The 19,954-nt window shown below is 45.0% G+C and overlaps 1 protein-coding gene across 4 annotated transcripts in view; it reads right to left on the minus strand.

Moving 5' to 3' along the window:
• Positions 1-19,731, minus strand: part of Atf1 (activating transcription factor 1) — a 39,634-nt gene extending 19,903 nt beyond the window's left edge. Inside the window, exons 1-3 of one of the 4 annotated variants that reach the window (XM_028788266.1) lie at positions 19,716-19,731; positions 16,059-16,157; positions 1,846-1,946 (exon numbers count right to left, since the gene is read on the minus strand). In XM_028788266.1, the coding sequence (XP_028644099.1) occupies positions 1,846-1,946; positions 16,059-16,151 (194 nt within the window). In that variant the 5' untranslated portion in view covers positions 16,152-16,157; positions 19,716-19,731. Of the gene's footprint in view, positions 1-1,845; positions 1,947-16,043; positions 16,167-16,563; positions 17,053-19,715 lie in introns of those variants that run through there. The other 3 variants (XM_028788267.1, XM_028788270.1, XM_028788268.1) reach the window with 3 other exon arrangements.
• Between the last annotated feature and the right edge of the window lie 223 nt (positions 19,732-19,954).

Raw genomic sequence — 19,954 nt, forward strand, 5'->3', positions numbered from 1 at the left:
AGCCAAACAAGTAAAATGACATTAAAGATGCCGGTTATTGCAGCGGAGAGACGGCCAGTGTGGTTAAGACCGCTTCTGCAGAGTGTTTTCCTGTGTTCGTTTTTCAGTACCTTTGTTGGGCAACTCCTAACCACCAGCTCAGGGCATGTAATGCCCTCTTCCAGCCTCTGTTGGCACTGCACTCATGCACATACCCTAACACATACACATAACTGAAAATATAAAAACAAATCCTTTTAAAATTACACAAAGTCAGCACACCTGTTCACCACTGACTCAATCGAGTACAAGTTCCAAGAACCTCGTTCCTAATCGCCTTTTATTGATCGACTTCTGTAGCTGGTGTTTTTGCTATTTTGTGGGTTCTTCTCTCTTCCACCCTTTCAACCCCCTAACACTAGGTAGGATAGAGAGGAAAGAGATCCCGGAAAAAAGTTGGGAAAGGTATCATTATCATCAGACTATTTCCTGATTAGAGGCATCCATTCATTCCTGGGGCAAGTTTGATCTGTCAGGATAGCTCATTTCTTCTTCTTGTTTCATCTTCACACATGGACTACTTAACAAACTGCAACCAGGAACGATGGCGACCAACAACCAACAAGCCTCCGCCTCTGGGGCCCTAGCATTTATACATCCTCTGAAAAGTTCCCAGAATTCCAAATGTCACACAACTGAAGAAACTAGCTGCTATCTGTAGCCAGCCAATCAAATCACAGCAGGCAGCTGCTGTGGGCAATCTGAAGGAGCTCCATATCCCACACCTGGGATTAAAACAAAAGCACATTCTTATTTCTGTGTTCCTTCCTCTCCCTCCATCTGATGAGACCGAGCTCCCAGACCAGGCAGAGCGGTCATCCTTCCCTCGCTCATTTCTCAGGTGAGACGGCTCTTCTCATGAGCACTCTGCCCTGCCCAGTTTCACAAGATTAAGTCAGTGCCACCGTGATTCACACCTAGCAGAGCTTTCCTAGTTATTCTACAGACCCCTCTGACAGCATCCAAAACCTTAGCACACTGTTCACACACATCATCATTCTGATCCTTCTTACCACACATGGCTCCAGGATTGGTCAATTCTACCATGGAATTGTCACAAGTTCACTCACTCCAAATACCCTTACCTCTGTCCATGTGAAAGTCCAGACAATTCCAAAGGCTTTGTAATCAATCAACTGCACTACTTACAGATCTCCATTCACTGCACACGGAATTACTTGGCATTTACTAAGGGATGGTTACCCTTCCAGGACACAGGCAGCATCTCAAAAAGTAACACATGGCCATGCCTTTGAATAAAATGGATGCTATGGGGCTCAAACATAGCTCAGTGGTTACTGTTACAGCAGACATCTCAGGTTCTCAGCACCCACATGGCAGCTCACAACCACCTGTAACTCCAGCTGCAGGGGACCTAAGACCTTCTTCTAGCCCCTGGATACACATGATACAAGCACACTCATGCAGGCAAACACACACGTACATAATGATCAAGAGGCTTCTGGTTAGTACATACAGAGGGACACACGGGCCTGGACAAAGGCTCAGAATTAAGAGAGAAGAGAACTTACAGCTAGTCCAATTCCCACCCCTGCACTTCTGCTTTTATACTGCTATACCAGCAGGGCATGGTGGCTTAGGCTTTTAACCCCAGCACTCAGGGAAGAAAGGCAGGCAGAGCTCTGTGAGTTCTAGGACAGCAAGGGTTTCGCAGAAAGGCCCTGTCTAAACGCTTCAGCTTAATCTGGTTGCAACCTCCCTAAGATCTGCTCCCTCACCTAACCACCCATGGCCGCTTTACATTTTCTCAGAACTCTGTGAACACACTGATAACAAAGTACTAACCTGTAAGACGGGCGCCGGGCCAGGATCCCGTGAGCTTTCTGTGAGGAGCCTATGCTGTCGGATGAGTCCTGAGACTCGTCACTTTCTGATAGCGACGGCACCTACAAACCAGAGCTCATTTTAATACACTGAAGAACCACAGTTTCACATTTAAAGGAATGAAGGCTCTGCTTGTCACCTGCTTTCTCGAATGTTACTTCTGAAAAAGAAGCACCTAAAGACATTTAAAGCAAACAAACAGACTGGGTGTGCTGGAACACCTTTAATCCCAGCACTTCGGACACAGAGGCAGGCAGATCTGAGTTTGAAGCCATCTTGGTCTACAAAGTGAATTCCAGGGCAGAGAAACCCAATCTCTGAAACCAAAAAGCATATACAATACAGTAGAGCAGAGCAAACAATAAAACTCGCATCTCAAATAAAATGCTATTATTTAGAGGGCTGGAGAGATAGCTGTGCAGTTGAGAGCACTGGCTGCTCTTCTACAGGTTCAGAGGTTAATTCTCAACAACCACATGGTGGCTCACAAACATTTATAATGGGATCTCTCTTCTGGAGCGCAGATGAACATGCAGACAGAGCAGTCATACACATAAAATACATAAGTAAACCTTTCAATGTATTATTCTACTAGTTAAAAGACAAAAAGACAGTTTTGATCTCTGCACCATATTTACACATGCTGAGTCTGAAAAGCCTATTAGAGACCTACAGCTGAATACATAAGCCTACAGATCTGCTCTGTGCTAGATGCAATGGACGTGGAAGGCAGGGGGTGGGGGGACTCAGAAGCAATGAGCTTGAACTGTTCTTCCAGAGGACCAGGGCTCTGCCCTGTAGCCACACTGTGCAGCTTCCTTCAGTAAAGTTCAGGTGAAGGCCAAGCTCTTTGGAACCCTTAAAGCCATGAATACTTTCATATTAATATACTGGCAAGAAGAGATCAGATGACAAGAGCCAAGCAAGCTAGCTAGCTGCCTCAGGAAAGTGGTGAAGGTAGCAGTAGTGGAAGAGCAAACAGCTGTGTCAGAGGCTGCTACAAGGACAGAAATTAGGTGGTGGGGGAGCCAAGTAGGAGTCAGCACTGTCTCACCTCACAGTGAACCAATGTATATAAGGCACTTTATATGGTAGATACAAGTAAATATTAACTATTTTTAAACTTTTAAAACCAAGCTTTAAGTGCAGACAGGGTTTCTCTGTGTAGCTCTGGCTGTCCTGGAACCTGCTATGTAGACCACACTTCCCTGGAACTCAGAGATCTGCATGTCTCTGCCTCCAGAGTGCTAGATTAAAATGTGAACCACCACCACCTAGCCTATTTTGAACTCTTGTGTGAGGGTGTTAGATCCCCTGGAGTAGGAGTTAGACGGTGAGCTGCCATGTGGATGCTGGGAACTGAACTCACGTTCTCTAGAAGAGCAGCCAAGACTCTTAACTGCTAGGCCATCTCTCCAGCCTACTGAACTCTATTTTTAACTCTTAAAATGAACTAAAATACCTAACATTTCCCTAAAACTGGATTATGACACCTGACTTCGCTTTGTGCCTTGTTTGCTGTCTGTCTAAAGCCTCCGTCAGACTATCACACAGGCAACACACTTGCCCAGGGCTTGTCTCACGCCTTTAATCCCCTTCAATGAGCAATTCTAGCCGATGGCAGCTTATTCCTGTGACCCCAGAACTCAGGAAGCTGTGAGACCATCATTTTGAGGCCAGTCTGGGCTAACTAGACCCTGTCTCAAAGAGAACCACCCCAGTGTCTCATGAGTTCACACAAAGACCCTCATAGTCACGATTCCTATCTCTCAGTAGATCTACAACTGAGGGCAACTAGTGACACCCAGGTGACTGTCATGCTCACGCCTCAGGCACTGAAGGATGATGTTCCTGTCCCATCCTACTACCTCCCACCACAGTCTCACTATGTAGCCTGGCTGTCTTGGAACTCACTACATCCACCACGTTGTTCTCAAACTCACAGAGATCTACCTGCTGCTGCTTCCCGACTAAGCCAGACCTTATGTTCTGTTTCTACTCCTAGCCTTCAGCCACTGTCAGTCTGTCCCTCCCTAGGTTTGCTTCAGGTTCTCTCACTAAACTCAAGAAAATACTTTCTTAAAGTTAAGACACTACATATTTCTCCTTAATGACACCACCAGCAAACAGGAGGAGAAATCTTCAATACTCTCAATATATGCACAGAACACAGCTGCCCTCAGCCTTGTGTCATTCAGCACAAAGGGCTTGAAGTCACCTCAGCTACACAGCCAGCCCACGGTTCAAAACACACAAAATGAAACACTCCTCTGACAGCACTGCCAGTCACTGTGCTTGGGAGGAAGAGAGGGCTGCAGCACCTTGACTAACAGCGGCTCACCCTGCCATCCTTGCATCCAGAAGGTAAAACTGGGAGCGGAGAGAAGAGGAGCTCTCTACTGGTAAGAGGGAGGTGGGCACGGTCTGACCATGGGAAGGGACCTGCCTTCCTATGCGGCTAAGGCTCAGGTCTTTCATGCAAGACCACCAGGCGTGCTGACATGGCTCTGTAATCCCCAAACCAAGCAAACTTGCCAGCCTGAGCTGAACAGTGACACCCTGTCTACAAAACCTTTTTATTTCTCACCTTCTAAAGCATAAGATGTCTGCCCACACACAATGTCTTCTAATTTCACTGTAATGTATCAGAATTCTATCTTTTAGAAAGATTTATTTATTTTATTGTGAGTACACTGCAGCTGTCTTCAGACACACACTAGAAGAGGGCATCAGATCCCATTGCAGATGGTTGTGAGCCACCATGTGGTTGCTGGGAATTGACCTCAGGACCTCTGGAAAAGTAGTCAGTGCTCTCAGCCGCTGAGCCATCTCTGCAGCCCTGTGTATCAGAAATTCTACAATGCAACTTTCCCGAGTGCTCACTTGGCCTTGCCCTGCAGCCTGACCTCTAGTTCCACAGGACCACACTACAGCAACCTGAGGGTGTATAAAGAAGTGGGGTACAAACTCCCCATTCTCAGGGTGACCTCTCTGAATTGTCTGCACATAGGGGGTGACTCAGGTTAGACAGGTTAGAAAGTTAAGACCTCCATAGCTAATCACAAACACACAGGTTAAAGTTACACTACACATGTCTTACTGTATGGCACTGACACCTGCTTAAATATTGTCTGAAAAGGAAACCTTAAAAAAAAAAGTTTCAAAGAACGTACTGGGGGTTGGTGGGGAAGGAGAGGTGCAGAATAAAAGCATCTTGTTTTCAGTCATGGAGAGAGCATGTGAGGACTACAACAGCCAAGGCAGAGCAAAGGAGACAGACTTGACTCTCAGTTTTGAGCAGTCAATGACAACTCTTGTTCTAGCCTGTCTGTACAGTGAGTAGCTTCTAGAAATCAGTTATCTCCCTGGAACTAAACAATTCCCAACACTTGTTTTTAAAGCTTAATGGCCAGTAAACAATAAAGCACCAGAATGAGAAACAGAAGAAAAGGCAGCAAAATCAGACCCAGAGGAGAGACTGCCACCAGCAGACACGGATGATCAAACGCTTACACTTGATACAGAGGAGAGCTGATGCAATAAAGGACTTCCTAAGAGATGCTAGACCACACGGAGTAGAACTGAGCCAAGTGGAGCACTGTCTCCAAAATACCGAAAAGATGAGTGGTAAGTATGCCAACCAAGCCCAGAGAGATGCAGAATCTGTGATCTAGGGTGTACATGTTTGTTCCTCAAGACTGACCAACCATTAGGCCCATCCCCAAAGAACCTGCCTCTAATGGGCAGCTTGAAAGCAAAATACATCACAACCAATCTTAAGTCCCAACTACCATCAATTTCCTAGTTCTCTTCTTGAGAAAAGCACAGTTCTGCCAAATGGGCAAGCTGACCCCAGGTAACAACTATTTGAAAAGAACAAAATGGGTGTTCTTAAATAATAATTCTAGGTAAGGTAAGACAGCCAAGCTACACAGAGAAACCCTGTCTCAAAAAACAGCAACAAAGGAAAGAAAGAATGAATTCTGACAGTGGTTTCATTGTGTAAATCTCTCATCCACCTAAGTGGCAAATTTAAACTCCTGTCTTTGTTCAATTGCTCAAAGTGTAACCTGGGCCTTTAGGGATGACATCATATGAGAGTGTATAAGCTTAAGTGAAAGGCTCTTGCCCGTCTGAGCATGAATGACAAACATGGCTCTGGCAAGCCTTGCCCTTCCCCCATTCCCTCTGCCTTGTTAAGATTACATTCCAAAAGATAGTCACCAAGATCCAGATATCAAAGTATTGAAAATCCAGCAATCAAAAGCTCCCTTTGGCTGCCCTAACATGTTCAAACAAAATTAACACCTCATCCTGACACAGGGTTCCCCCTTTACCTTTATAAACCACCCCTGTGGACCAAGGCCTTTCTTTTCCTTCCCCTTCCCCTTCCCCTGCCTTTGTTTCTTGTTCCCTGTCTTCTGTCCTCTGGGGCAAATAACTCTCCTTTGTGCTGACAACTGGGTCCTGAGGTGCATCCCTTTCACCAAGGGTGAATCAGCGAGTAAAACCTTCTATTCTCTTTGGGTATTATTAGACAGACATAGGGATGGCATTTGGTTTCAATAACATAATTGCTGTGGGTTTTCTTTTAAAGAGAGAAGGAGGAGGTGGGTAAGATAACAGCGAGGATGCCTGAAAATGCCCCAAGGAATCATACTATTTGCCAAGAAGAAAAAAAAAAAAAAAAAAAAGCCCCAAAACCAAAAATGACCATACGTGTGATTCTGTGCATAAATATATGCATTTAATTTTAATGTGTTTTTCTTATCTTGGCTGACAATGCTCCCGCCAAGACCTAAAGACCATGTAACAAACAAAACAAAACCCCAAAACCAGACATATGATATATACCTTTAATTTTAGCTCTTGAGAGGCAAAAGCAGACAGATGTCTGTGAGTTCAAGGGCAGCCTGGTCTACAAAACTAGTTCCAGGACAGCCGGGTCTACACAGAGAACCCTGTCCTGAAAAACTAAACAAAACAAAACAAAACACCAAAACAAACTAACCAAACAAACAAGCCCTCTTTTAAGTTGTTGGCCAGAGCTGTCCAAGTTTCCCAAAACATACAGCCTACTGTCTTTGGTTACCCCTATACACCCCTGGCCAGTCTCTATGGCTGAAGACAACATGCACTTTAAAAATGAGGCCCTAAACTGCATCTGACATGAAAGCCCATCCCTAAAGTTTAGCTTTTATGGTACCAGAAGGCACCATGCTGCAAGCTTCCAAAGGAAGAAAACAACCAATAGTCCTGTCCAGCTAAGATGGCTGTGAGCCACACCAATGACCAGTGAACACTGCAGTAACACACATCGTAACCAACAGCTCTCTAATTTGACTTAAGAACCACTCAACAAGAGGGAAACCACACCTGATACTGAAAACCTAGCTCACTACTCAGTGCTAGGAAGTCATGGTTATTGAAGGAAAATTTGCAATTACTAATTTACTAAGCTAGCATAATCCCTAAAAACAATTTATAAACATGTGTTGTTTCACCCAAAGGTAAGTGTAGTCTCCACCCCCATCAAGGAAACTTCACTTCATGGTAGACAGAGACCACTATAAAAAAAATACAACCTGTCAAAATGTAGAGTTGTGGAGCCCAGTCCCAATGAAAAAAAACACATCTACAAACACTCCCACACCTACGGCTCAGGGAAGATGGCAGAAGAGGGGATGGAGAAAATTTAAGAGCCAGGCAATCAGGTATTTGCTGAGATTTTCTCCTAGTAATATCAGAAGTCACACACACAGTCTTACCAACACGACTGCCCAAATGTGAGTTGAACAAAGGACACCAAGGACATGCCACAGTGGACAGGGAAAAGCACAGAAGGCCTCAGCCCTACACAGAACTACAGGTAACAGGAAAGCCGGGGACTGGAGCAAGGCACAGCAACACACACAGGAAAACACCCATATACACAAAAAACGGCAGCATTCTAGGAGTGAACAGGTTATATCTAGGAATATAAATGTGTGTGTGCATGCACACACGTGCAATAACAAATAGTGAAGAGGATAGAATGTGAAGGAGAGCGGGAGGTATATGTGAGGGATTGGAGGGGGAAAGGGAAGAGACAAATATGACTAAACTATAATCTCAAAAAACCAAAGTAGATTACAGGCCTAGATGTAGAAGGATGGTGGAGCCCACAGTTAGCATCCAGGACCCCTTGGGCTCGTCCCCTAACATCTCCCTCACTGAAAGATGGGAAAGAGACAGGAGAGACTCCATGTTAGATAAGGGAATGTCTTCAGAAGTCAGAAAAGTGAAGCTTAAACTAAAGATAGATTTGAAATCTAAATAATCACTATTCAGACATCAGCAAGTGATAAAGCACTAGAGAATTAAAAGATAAAGAAGAACTTTTAGAGCAGAAAACACAAGACGTTAGGGGGCGTGGAGGGTCCAGGAAGTGGGCAGACTGTAAGGGAAAATGTTACAGACACACAAGTAAGAGAGAAAGTGAGAACTGTGGTACGAGAGGAGGAAGAGGCTGCAACTCTGGTGCCTGCTGAAGCCTCCTCCAGCAGAGAATCAAGACTCCAGTGTAGCGAACATTTGTTGTGAAGGTTGCCAACATAAAGACAGTTCTTTCTCAGATTTCCACTCCCCAGACAGGATTTCTCTGTGTAGCCCTAGCTGTCCTCAAACTCACAGAGATCCACCTGCCTCTGCCACCTGAACACTGGGATTAAAGGTGTGCAGCACCACTGCCCACTCTCAGATACATAGTTTAATAAGAATATTAAGGCAGCAATGAGTCAGCTCTAAGCTGAAGGTACGACATCCTAACTTTCTGTCTGGACTTCTGCCTTCCTGTAATCCTTTCAGGTGGCCCTGAGGGTCTTCCTAATCACCGTTACACTCCTTAGCAGCCTTCAATGATAGGTTAACCACAGCCCATTCATGCTACGTCTTCTGACTACTGCAAGGACAAGGAGCAGGGCTCTCAGCAGCCTGCTCCACATCTCCAGCTCCTTTCTCTTGTCTCATGTTATCATCACTGAGCTTTAAAAAATTTGTTAAATATTTTTTGTTTATTTTTAAAACTAACTCAGGCCAAGCCTGGCAGCAAATGCCTTTACTGACTAAGCCATTTTTCTGGCCCTTAAAAATCTCTCTCTCTTTTTTTTTAAATAAACTACACTGCATTCTGTTAACTAATCGTGAAATGTTTTTTCCTCCGAGAAAGACAAAGATCAAGCTTTATTTAGTGGAAACCAGTAAGAACTCAGGCCACTGTGGGCGGGTAGCCGCATGGAATGGACAACAATTCACATGCTCAAGAGGCCTGATGACCCATAATGAATGAAAAGAACTCTGAGCCGGGTGGTGGTGGCGCACGCCTTTAATCCCAGCACTTGGGAGGCAGAGGCAGGCAGATTTCTGAGTTCGAGACCAGCCTGGTCTACAGAGTGAGTTCCAGGACAGCCAGGGCTACACAGAGAAACCCTGTCTCAAAAAACCAAAAAAAAAAAAAAAAAAAAAGAACTCTGAAATTAAAAAAATAACAAAAGTTGCTAAACAGCTAAAAAGAAAGATTATAAAAGCAGAAGATGGAAGGCTGGAGAGATGGCTCAGCGGTTTAAGAACATTGTCTGCTCTTCCAGAGGTCCTGGGTTCAATTCCCAGCAACCACATGGTGGCTCACAACCATCTGTAATGGGATCTGATGCCCTCTTCTGGTGTGTATGAAGACAGCTACAGTGTACACATATACATTAGATAAATAATATTTAAATAAAGTAAAAGGGTATAAGTCCTCAGTGTATTTAAAAAAGAAAGAAGAGCAGATGGAGCAGGGCATCAGTGCCACATCCCAAAAACCTCAGCGCTCAGGAGGCTCAAGTGAGGGGAGCAGAAACTCAAAGCCAGCCTGGTGTACAAAATAAGGCAGTTCTTTCTCAGCTAGTGAAAAGACAGACTGCTGGAAGACAGACTTCCAGCTAGTGAAATACAGTAAACACTAAACAGGAAGAACAGCCAAAGGAGAACCAACGCCAGATTTAGGAACAGGCTGCCTATTCCCAACAGCAACTACAGAAGAAAGCCAAGGGCAGGGCTAGAAGCTTGCCACCTGCCAATCTAATCTAATACACATGTGTCTTACGACACAACTACAACCACAGGACTTGCACACAAGGAGCGGCTGGATCACACTGCTCCATGTGACAGTCAGAACAACGGACAGGCTCTTAGAAAGACTGGTTGGTAGACATCAGGGCAGCAAACTAGAGGAACAAGAGCAACTCAGCAAAAAGGAGGGCACAGGCTCCCTGCTCCCTGGGGGGAGGGGGGAAGCTCATCTAAAAGCTGGGGCATAGGTAGAAAGAAAATGGCAGTTCTACCTACAGGACAAGCTATCGGTTCTTAAGTCAGTCAGTTGGGACACGTGGTTCCACAGTGACTCTTCCAGTGTGACCAGTCAGCACTGCAGAGAAAAATCCGGTTTGTTACTCATGTGACTCAAAAGGACAGTGGCTAAGAGCCATCTTAAAAGAGCTTATTGTTTTAAAAACTACTACTCTGGAGGCCTGAAAATGGAAAACTCACTAGTCAGAGACCCTGAAGCTTATAGACAGCCACAAGCCAAAGACCAGGAGGCAGCCTAACTCTGGAGCCACTTGTCTACCCTGGGATTCTCGACAGGAGCTCTAAGAATTCTGAAGCTGAGTTAGACCCTTGATGTGAGCAGACCCTTCCCTCTAGCTGCATGTTTAATGCTCACTGGTATTTGAACTTTTAAGATGGAGGAGAGTCTGGATTTTCAATGCTGTGGCTTCCTCCACTCCCCAATGTGCCGGGGAAACAGCACTGGCTTAGACATCAGCCACCCAAGAGGGGTGGGAACTGGAGTGTCTTGGGCATAGAAAAACCTGCCCTGCACACTGGCCGCAAAACTAACTGTAACCAGGGGAGATTCCTGATGGAATGAAGATAGCTCAGCACCCAGCTACATGGTACAAAAGACAAGAGGATGCTAACCTCAGTCCATGTCCTTTACCAACACACTGTAGAACCAGAGAGCCCAGAAGGATGCTCTAAGGCCTGGTCTATTCTCCCCACTCCAGGCCTTCCTGCATGCATTATGTCTAGTACTGTTTGTTTATTTTTGAGACCGGGTCTCACGGGTCTCACTCCGTAGCTTGGCTGGTCAGGAACCTGCTTTGTAGTACAGGATGGCCTTGAATTTACAGAGATCCACCTTCCTCTGGCTCTGGGATTAAAGGTGTACAACTATGCCCTGCTTTTAAAAAAACTTTCAATTCCAATTATTTTGTTTATATGTATGATGTCTGCCTGATATATGTGCACTTTGTACATACTTGTTACCCTCAGAGTCAGAAGAGGGTATCAGAGTCCCTGGGACTGAAGTTACAGATGGTTGTGAACCACTGTATAGGTGGTGCTGGGAACCAAGTCTGGATCCCCTGCAAGAGCAACATGTGCTCTTAACCACTGAGTCATCTCTCCAGCTAAAGTAATATTTTTATTTTTAAGTGTTTTAACATTTTTATGTTTATCTATTTATATAACATTTTTCATTTCAAAAACTTTTTTAAAATTATTTTTATTTTATTTCAAACGTATAAGTCTTTTGCCTGCATGCAAGTCTGTGCCCAGAGAGGCTAGAATCAGATCCTCTAGAAATATAAACAATTCTCAACCAGTACTGCAATTGGTGGAATTGAACTGGGCCCTCTGAAAGAGCAGCTGGACTAAGCTGGCCTCCAGTTCTCACATGCTTCCTTACTGTGCTGTCAGCTTCTTACTTTCTCTATAGAACCTGGCTTTCTCTCCACTCCTCTGCGTGACCCTGTCTCCTTCACTACATTCACTTTTTCTCTAACAACTTTAACCTGAAAGTTCATTGTACACCAGCTATTTGTTATTCCTTAGCACTTTCTCCCTATGGTGTTTAGTGTTATAGATGGCGTCAACTGATTTTAAAGACATTCATTCATTCATTCATTCATTCTCATTCTCTCTCTCTCTCTCTCTCTCTCTCTCTCTCTCTCTCTCTCCTTCTCCCTCTCCCTCTCTTCCCTCCCCCCCTCTGGTTTTTCAAGACAGGGTTTCTCTGTGTACCCCTGGCTGTCCTGGAACTCACTCTGTAGACCAGGCTAGCCTCGAACTCAGAAATCTGCCTGCCTCTGCCTCCCAAGTGCTGGGATTAAACACATGGGCCACCACCGCCCGGCGACATTTTTCTTTATCTTTAAAGAGTGGTTGAGTGTAGCACTACTGTGATTTGTTTCCTGAGTCTGTGGAGCTCTCCTAAGGATGTTTATTAAAAATAATGAGGTTGCGGTGGGGGGTTGAGGAGCAGCTAGACAGATGGCTCAAAGGTTAAAATACTACCCGTTATTGCAGATAACCCAACATAGGTTGCCAGCGCCCATTTCAGGCATCACCTAGCCACCTACACTGCACATCCAGATGTGACACCCTCCCCTAACCTCTGAGGGCACCTGTACTAACATACATACACAGACATATATATGCCTATGTATATAAAAATCTTTTTTTTTTTCATAAAAATCTTTAAAAAGATTCCAGGACCAGTGTGCATTCATAAGTGTGTGCTTAAATACTTTAAAAGATCCAACTGGGAACTGGTGGTGCATGCCTTTGATCCTTGCACTTGAAAGGCAGATCTCGAGTTCCAAGGCTAGCCTAATCTACAGAATGAGTTCCAGGACAGCCAAGAGAAACCCTGTCTCCAAAAACTAAAACTAAACAATTTTTTAAAAAATCCAAATAAAAGCGGAAGAGCCTATCAATAGCCAGATAGATGAGTGATCACAACCACTGAGAAAACCACAAAAACAAAGAAATGTAACTTCTACAAGACTTATCTCAATTACCAAACTTAATACTAAATCCCTAAAATGACTGCTTCAAAGATGATATAAAAAAAGCAGACAAATGGAGTAAAGAAACAGACTCATGCCCGGGCGGTGGTGGCGCACGCCTTTAATCCCAGCACTTGGGAGGCAGAGGCAGGCGAATTTCTGAGTTCGAGGCCAGCCTGGTCTACAGAGTGAGTTCCAGGACAGCCAGGGCTACACAGAGAATCCCTGTCTCGGAAAACCTAAAAAAAAAAAAAAAAAAAAAAAGAAAAGAAACAGACTCAGGAACTGACAAGCCAGCAACACAAATGAGAAATCCAACAAAAACACTTGAGAGTCTAAACTGGTTCAGCATTAAAGGGGGTCACTGCTCCTTCTGGGGCATTCTGAGTTTGACCCTAGCACCCACATAAAAAGGTAGGAGTACTGGCATGTGCCTGAAATCCCACTGATGCAGAAGAGCCTGTAGGATCCCTGGGGATTACAGGCCAGCCAGTATACACTAGTAAGTGAATTTCAGACTTAATCAGAAATCCTGTCTCAAATATCAAGGTGGAGGGCAACTGAGTAGCAACAGCTACTACTGTTTACCTCTGGCCCACAGACATACATATATGTACACTCACAAACACACCACAAAACCCCAGACATACATATATGTACACTCACAAACACACCACAAAGCCCCACAAAACAAAACAAAACGTGTTAGTCAGGGTTCTTTAGACTCACAGAACTTATAGAATGTTTCTCTATACATATTTGTTGTATTCCCCCCCCCTTTTTTTTTGGTTTTTCGAGACAGGGTTTCTCTGTGTAGCCCTGGCTGTCCTGGAACTAACTCTGTAGACCAGGCTGGCCTCAAACTCAGAAATCCACCTGCCTCTGCCTCTGCCTCTGCCTCCCAACAATTCTAAATTCTAAAGGAAGCACAAATGGTCCTCAGTTACTTTCTTGTTGTTGTGACACAATGCTCAACAAAACACAATCATGGGCAAACAGAAAGTTTCTAAGGGACACACTGCCTCGGGCAAGAGCAGGTTGGGCTTACAACCTCTAACTCTAGATCTTGGGATACAATGCCCACCTCTGGTCTCCATGGGCACTGTACATACACCCACAAACATAGACACACAAACATACATGTAAATAAACACACATAGACACACACGTGCATACAAATAAAATCTTATCTCAGATTTGAAGGCTGAAACAGGAGGGTCACCAGTTTGAGGACCCTCTGTGCAATGCTTTCATGTCAAAATAAAAACAAGCAACAGTGAAAACAAAACCTTCCAGGGCTAAAGATGCAGCTCAGTGGTCCCGTGCCTGCCTAAACCTGGGCCCCAGGATCAAGCAAAAAAGGAAGAGATGAGGGGTGAACGAGGAACTCTATAAGCTAAAACCACCTCAAACAAGTCATTCTTACCTCCTTTTGTGAACAGAACACCTTGAGGAAAGGCAGTGAGGTGGCCCCCAGGTAAAAGCACAAGCCACCAAGCCTGATGACCCAAGTTCATTCCTTAGGACCCACATGACAAAAAAAGAGAATAAACTCCCAGAAGCTGTCCTCTGATCTCCATAACTGTGCTGGGGCCCTGCCCCACCACAAAATAACTTAAATATCAAAAAGCAAATGTCTCAAAGCTAAATAGATGGGCCAGAAATTAAAAGTGCTCACTGTTCTTGAAGGGGATTTAGGTTCTGTGTCTAGCACCTATATGCCAGCTACCAAACATCTCTGGACCTCACGGGCACCTCCATACACACAGTGTACATGAATTCACAAAGGTATGCACACATACGTATAAATAACAGACTATTCTTATCTGCAGTGGTTATAATATTGCCACATAAAATAAACTACTGCTCCTAGGGAAATACACTGTCTTCCAAGTATATCCATTGGTCAGTATACTACCTGCTTTTAACATTCAAGATACCTCATCTGATACACAGTTAATCCACTGTCACTGACTGGCAGTAAAGAGCATCATAGTTCATCTGTCATCTGACACGTGTATTCATTTTCTCCACACAGCACACCACAGCTTCCTGGACTCAGAAGACAAGTCAGCCAACATTATCAGCAGCACCAAATGCACCGACTAGAAAGCAGAAAGGACACTTACATATGAATGGTCTAACATACATACAAAGTTAGATCTGTTATCTCTTCATGACTAAAACCCCACCCCAGGAAACTTGTCTACACATGACCGCTCACACAGACACTGCCCCAAGTCCCCGGATGTTCTGCTCTGCTCTTGCCCATCTCCCTTTTCCGTTTTCCACTAGCCTTCACGTTCACTGATTCTTTCTTCAGCTCTATCAACTCTGATAAGGCCTAACACCATCTACTGTTCATGCATGCTATCTATCCCAAGTCGTATGTGTCATGGCATCTGCATACCCACACCCCAAAAGATGGATGAGTAAGTATCTTTAAACTTGATAGCTATGTAGTGTAGCATATGCCTGCAATCCCAGAAGATGCCTCGAAGATACAAAGATCAGGAGTTTAACTAAGGCCCCCTGCATTACACAGTGAGTCTGAGGCTAGCCTGGGCTACATCTTCAATGCAGCTGACTTCTTTCTTCCTGGTATGACATCCACAGGTGAGTCATACCCACATTGAGTTTCTGTGGGTCTCAGGTCAGTGAACCTGTAGTCTTGAGCTTGCTCTTGTTTGAGGTAGTAGCAAGACTCTTTTCAGCTTTCTATGCACTAGGTAGAAGCCACAAGTTGCCCCGTAATTTTAGCTTATATTAAAATTTATATTTGTAACTCCAAAGTTGGACATTTTCAGTCTGAACATGCATACCTGTCAATTAGACTGAATTCTCTAATGACTCTACTTGGCAGGAAGAACATTTTAATATGTTCCCATTTCCCTTGTTGAAATGAGGCTGGTTCAAGCTGGGTATCTGCCTGTTATTCCAGGACTGTAATGTTAGCACTCTGGTGCTAGGCAAAAAGAGGATGATCAAGAACTTGGGGCCAGGCCGGGCACAGTGACACACCCTTGTAATCCTTCTAACACAGAGGAAGGCAGATCTCTTGAAGTTCAAGGGCAGCCTGGTTTATATAGTGAGCTTCAAGTCAGCCTGCATCCCCCCCCTCCCATCCCCCTAATATAAAAAGAAGGAAACAAATATCTTTGAAAGGCGCTTTGGTCTCTCCCCTGCTTAGACAGCATCATTTCAAGACTTCTGTGCTAGCTCTCTGAACATTAGTGCTATGAGATTAAAAATTAATTTGTGAACACCAATGGCTAGCTCAGTACTCACTAGTTTTTGCTTTACCTGATGTACTATCTGAGCAATGTGAGTTCCTGGAACTGTTGAACCAGGCTGAGATGCAGTCTCTGAAGTGTTACTCTTGTGGGAATCTTCCATAATCAACTGAAAGGAAAAAAAGCCAGTTAGAAAAAGCCAGGTGTAGCCAGGCAGTGTTGGAGCATGACTTTAATCTCAGCACTCAGATCTTGGTGAGTTTGAAGCCAGCCTGGTCTACACAGTGAATTCCAGGACAGCCAGAGCTACACAGAGAAACCTGTCTCAAAAACCAAACTAAAGAAAACAAAAACCAACCAACAAGTAAAATAAAAAACGCCACTTGCTACAGGACATGACTGCTACTTCAGAACCCCCCATGTTTTGGAATTTTTTGAGTCAGGATCTATCTATCTATCCTTGGGTGTCTGGAACTCACTCTGTAGACCAGGCTGTCCATGAGCAGAGATCCACCAGCGACTTCCTCCCCAGTGCTGGATTAAAGGAATGTGTCACCATGCCTGGCTTATCTTACCATTTTTCAAAGTATAGTTCAGTTGTGTTTACTGCATTCACAGTTGAACAACCAAGCTCCGGAGTTTTCTTCATCCAACAGCAGCTGTCCTTTCCCTCGAGGAGCCTCAGCAACTACTTCTTCTACTAGTGGCTACTCTGGAGACATCCCACAAGGTGAATCAGAGTGAGTCTTTCTCTGGCTACCAAACTTCACCTGGCACAAGGAGCCAATTCAACCATAGCTCCTGTCAGGATTTTCACGGTTTTAAGTCTGAATAACACTCCCTGGAATGTACTTCCACATTGTTTACCCCCTTCTACTGACAAATATTTGGGTTGCTTCAGTCTCCCGACTGCTCTGAATAGTTGAGCTATGAACATGGATAACAATTATCTCTTAAAGACCTGCTTTTGCCAGGCATGGTGTCAAAGGTGTATCTCTCAGATCAGTGTGGTTCTCAACCTTCCTGACGCTGTAACCCTTTAATACATTCCTCATGTTGTAGTGACCCCCAACCACAAATTGTTTTTGTTGCTATTTCATAGCAGTTAAGAGCACTGAGTGCTCTTCTGGAAGTCATGAGTTCAGATCCCAGCAACCACCTGGTGGCTCACAACCATCTGTAATGAGCCCAGGTTGGCCTCCCTCCTAGGACAGGGTCTCCTACAGCCCAGGTTGGCCTCAAAACTTGCTATCTAGCAGAACACGACCTTTCTTGAACTTCCCGACCACACTCCGCCTTCATTAAGCAGAACCTGCCATCACACCCAGGTCGTCTACAGAGCAGGCAACTATCTAAGCTATATCCCTAGCCCAAGGCAAGGTGCTTTTTAATAAATCCCACAAAGAAAGCAACTTTCCAAGTGAAATACCAAGAGATTTGTTTTGGTGGTGATAATGGAGACCCAAAGAAACTGTCTTTACTTCGGTTAAGATGCAAAACCCTGAAACTAGGCTGTGTGCAGCAGACTCTAGCTCTCTCACTGTACACCGCCTGTCCCAGCAACACCTCTCACTGCCATTCCTGACTGCTCCAAGTCCTGTGGTTTTCTTTCTCTCTCTTTCTTCTGGGTGAGGGGTAGGGGGTTGGTTTGATCTTCAGAGCCTCTGCCTGAGCTGGGATTAAAGGCACGTGCCTGGCCCAGGTCCTATTTTCCTACGTTTACCTTGCCTGCCACACACACTATCTCCAGATGACTTCACAGCGGCTGTGTTCACTACCCCAGCCTGCCGGTCTGTTCCAGCTTTAAGCTCTGTAAGGGCAGAAAGGCGCCTGTCTGGACTAGCGTGTGCTTAGCGCCAGCAGAGACTGCCATGAGAGGGCAGTAAATACAAAGCACAGACTCCTCAGCTGGGGAATGAGGAAAAGGGGTCTTAGTTTCCATCCTTGAAAAAGATGTTAAAAAAAAAAAAAAAAAAAGGAGGGGCCGGAGAGATAGCTCAGTGGTTAAGAGCACTGCCTGCTCCTACAAAGGTCCTGAGTTCAACTCTCTGGTGTGTCTGAAGACAGCGACAGTGTACTCATATGAGTGATGGTAAACCAGGGGACAGGCCCCCAGCCCTGTCATTCCCACAGCGAGCTGTCACAAGGCGATGTGTCTCAGACCCTCACATGTGCCTGGCTTCTCCTCACATGAAGCTCTCACACATGCTACTCTTCCTCCTTGTGAGGCTTACTTCTATGATTTACTCTTCCAGGCAAATCTTCCTGAAGGCCTCCCTTACTGTGAGAAGCTGACTGTGCAGCCTAGCACATCTTCCCTCTTCCTACAGCACCTACTGTAATGTCTTGGTTTTCTGTCTCTCCACCAGAATGTAAGCCCTTGGAGGCTAATCAGCACATCCCTTCCCATTTAACACTGTGAACAAATCCACGTGCTTACTTAGCTATATCTAACTAAAACTGAAGAGTTAACGGCTAAGTAGATATCCTCAGAGACTCTCCACCCCAGCTGTAGACATGGGGAGGGCATCTAAGAAGGCACAGGGCAACTCACAGCAATAGACAACTGAAACTCAGCGATATCTTGCCAGAATATTTGAGTTTTCTGACTTTCCCATCCATCTACTGGTGGTAAGTACCACTGCAGTCCTATTGGAGCAAACAATCAGGGAGAAGTAAACTATTTAGAAGCTGTCACATTTAACTTTAGGGCATCCAGACTTTCCTGTTTTGTTTCCAAATGCTGAGTGTGAGGTGTGCTAGGCAAACAATCTCCTGCTTAGCTACATTTGAATGGAGATAAAATTGCAATCGTTTCATGTTATAAAGGGGTGGGGGGGGAATACTAGCATTTCAAACAAAATATGTATTGGCAACAAAATTTTTAGAGTAAAAGCATTTTGTGAACATCAATACTATATAAACTCTTATCCCAGGCGAGGCTTTTACAAAGATCCTTCCCACATCTATACTGAAAAGGCCTCAGACCTCAAGAGGCCCTTGAAGATTTGTGGCCCAAAGCTCGTCATAGCGTTATGACGGCAAGACTGCTGGGAGTTCTAGGCAAAACTGAGCTACACCGAGTATGAGGGAGTGTGAGACCGAGTATGAGGGAGTGTGAGACCGAGTATGAGGGAGTGTGAGACCGTTCTCAAAACTAGCAAAAACCCAAAAGCTAAGGTTGGGCTGCAGAGACGGCTCAGCGATTGGGAGCCCTTACTGCTCTTTCATTGAACATGGGGCCAGTTCCTCCCACTCCTAACAAACTCTTAACTCCAGTTCAGGAAGATCAGACACCCTCTGGCGTCTTCAGGCACCTGCAGACCTGCAGGCACCGGATGCACATAAACTTAGGTAGATACACATACACGTCAATAAAAACAATGAGGTCTCACTGTTGGGACTGACAGGCCTGGAACTCGCTCTGTAGATCTCAGAGACAGATCGGCCTGCTTCTGCCTCCCGAAGAGCTGGGATTAAAGGCATGTGCTACCATACCCAGCTATAAATAATAAATACATCGCTAAAAAACTAACATAAGACATATATATATATATATATATATATACACATATATATATGTATGTATATACATATATATATGATTAAAGCCAGTTTGGTAGACCCTGTCTCAGGCTAAACTAAAAAGGCTACCATAAACCGGGCACGGCGACCACGTCTAGAAGTCTTCGGAACAAATCCCGTCTCAAAAAGAAAAGGCGACTACCGAGACTCGTGAGTTTAAGTTTCTACCACAACTTAGGCACCCGGATGCGAGACTCCCGGAAGGAGACAGGAGCACCGCGGCCCACCAGCGGGCGGATTGCCTCGGTTTTCCCGTCATGGAGGCGGTAGCCCGAGACCGCGGCGCCTGTAGCCTGCTGGAGGCCGCCGCCCGGCTCCTCTTCCCGCCTCCATGCCGCGCCGGCCGAGGACCGCGGCCGGACGCGCGGCTCCGCTTCCAGC

The sequence above is a fragment of the Grammomys surdaster genome, unplaced genomic scaffold, assembly GCF_004785775.1.
Source record: "Grammomys surdaster isolate TR1022 unplaced genomic scaffold, NIH_TR_1.0 125742, whole genome shotgun sequence".
Taxonomy (NCBI): Eukaryota; Metazoa; Chordata; class Mammalia; order Rodentia; family Muridae; genus Grammomys; species Grammomys surdaster.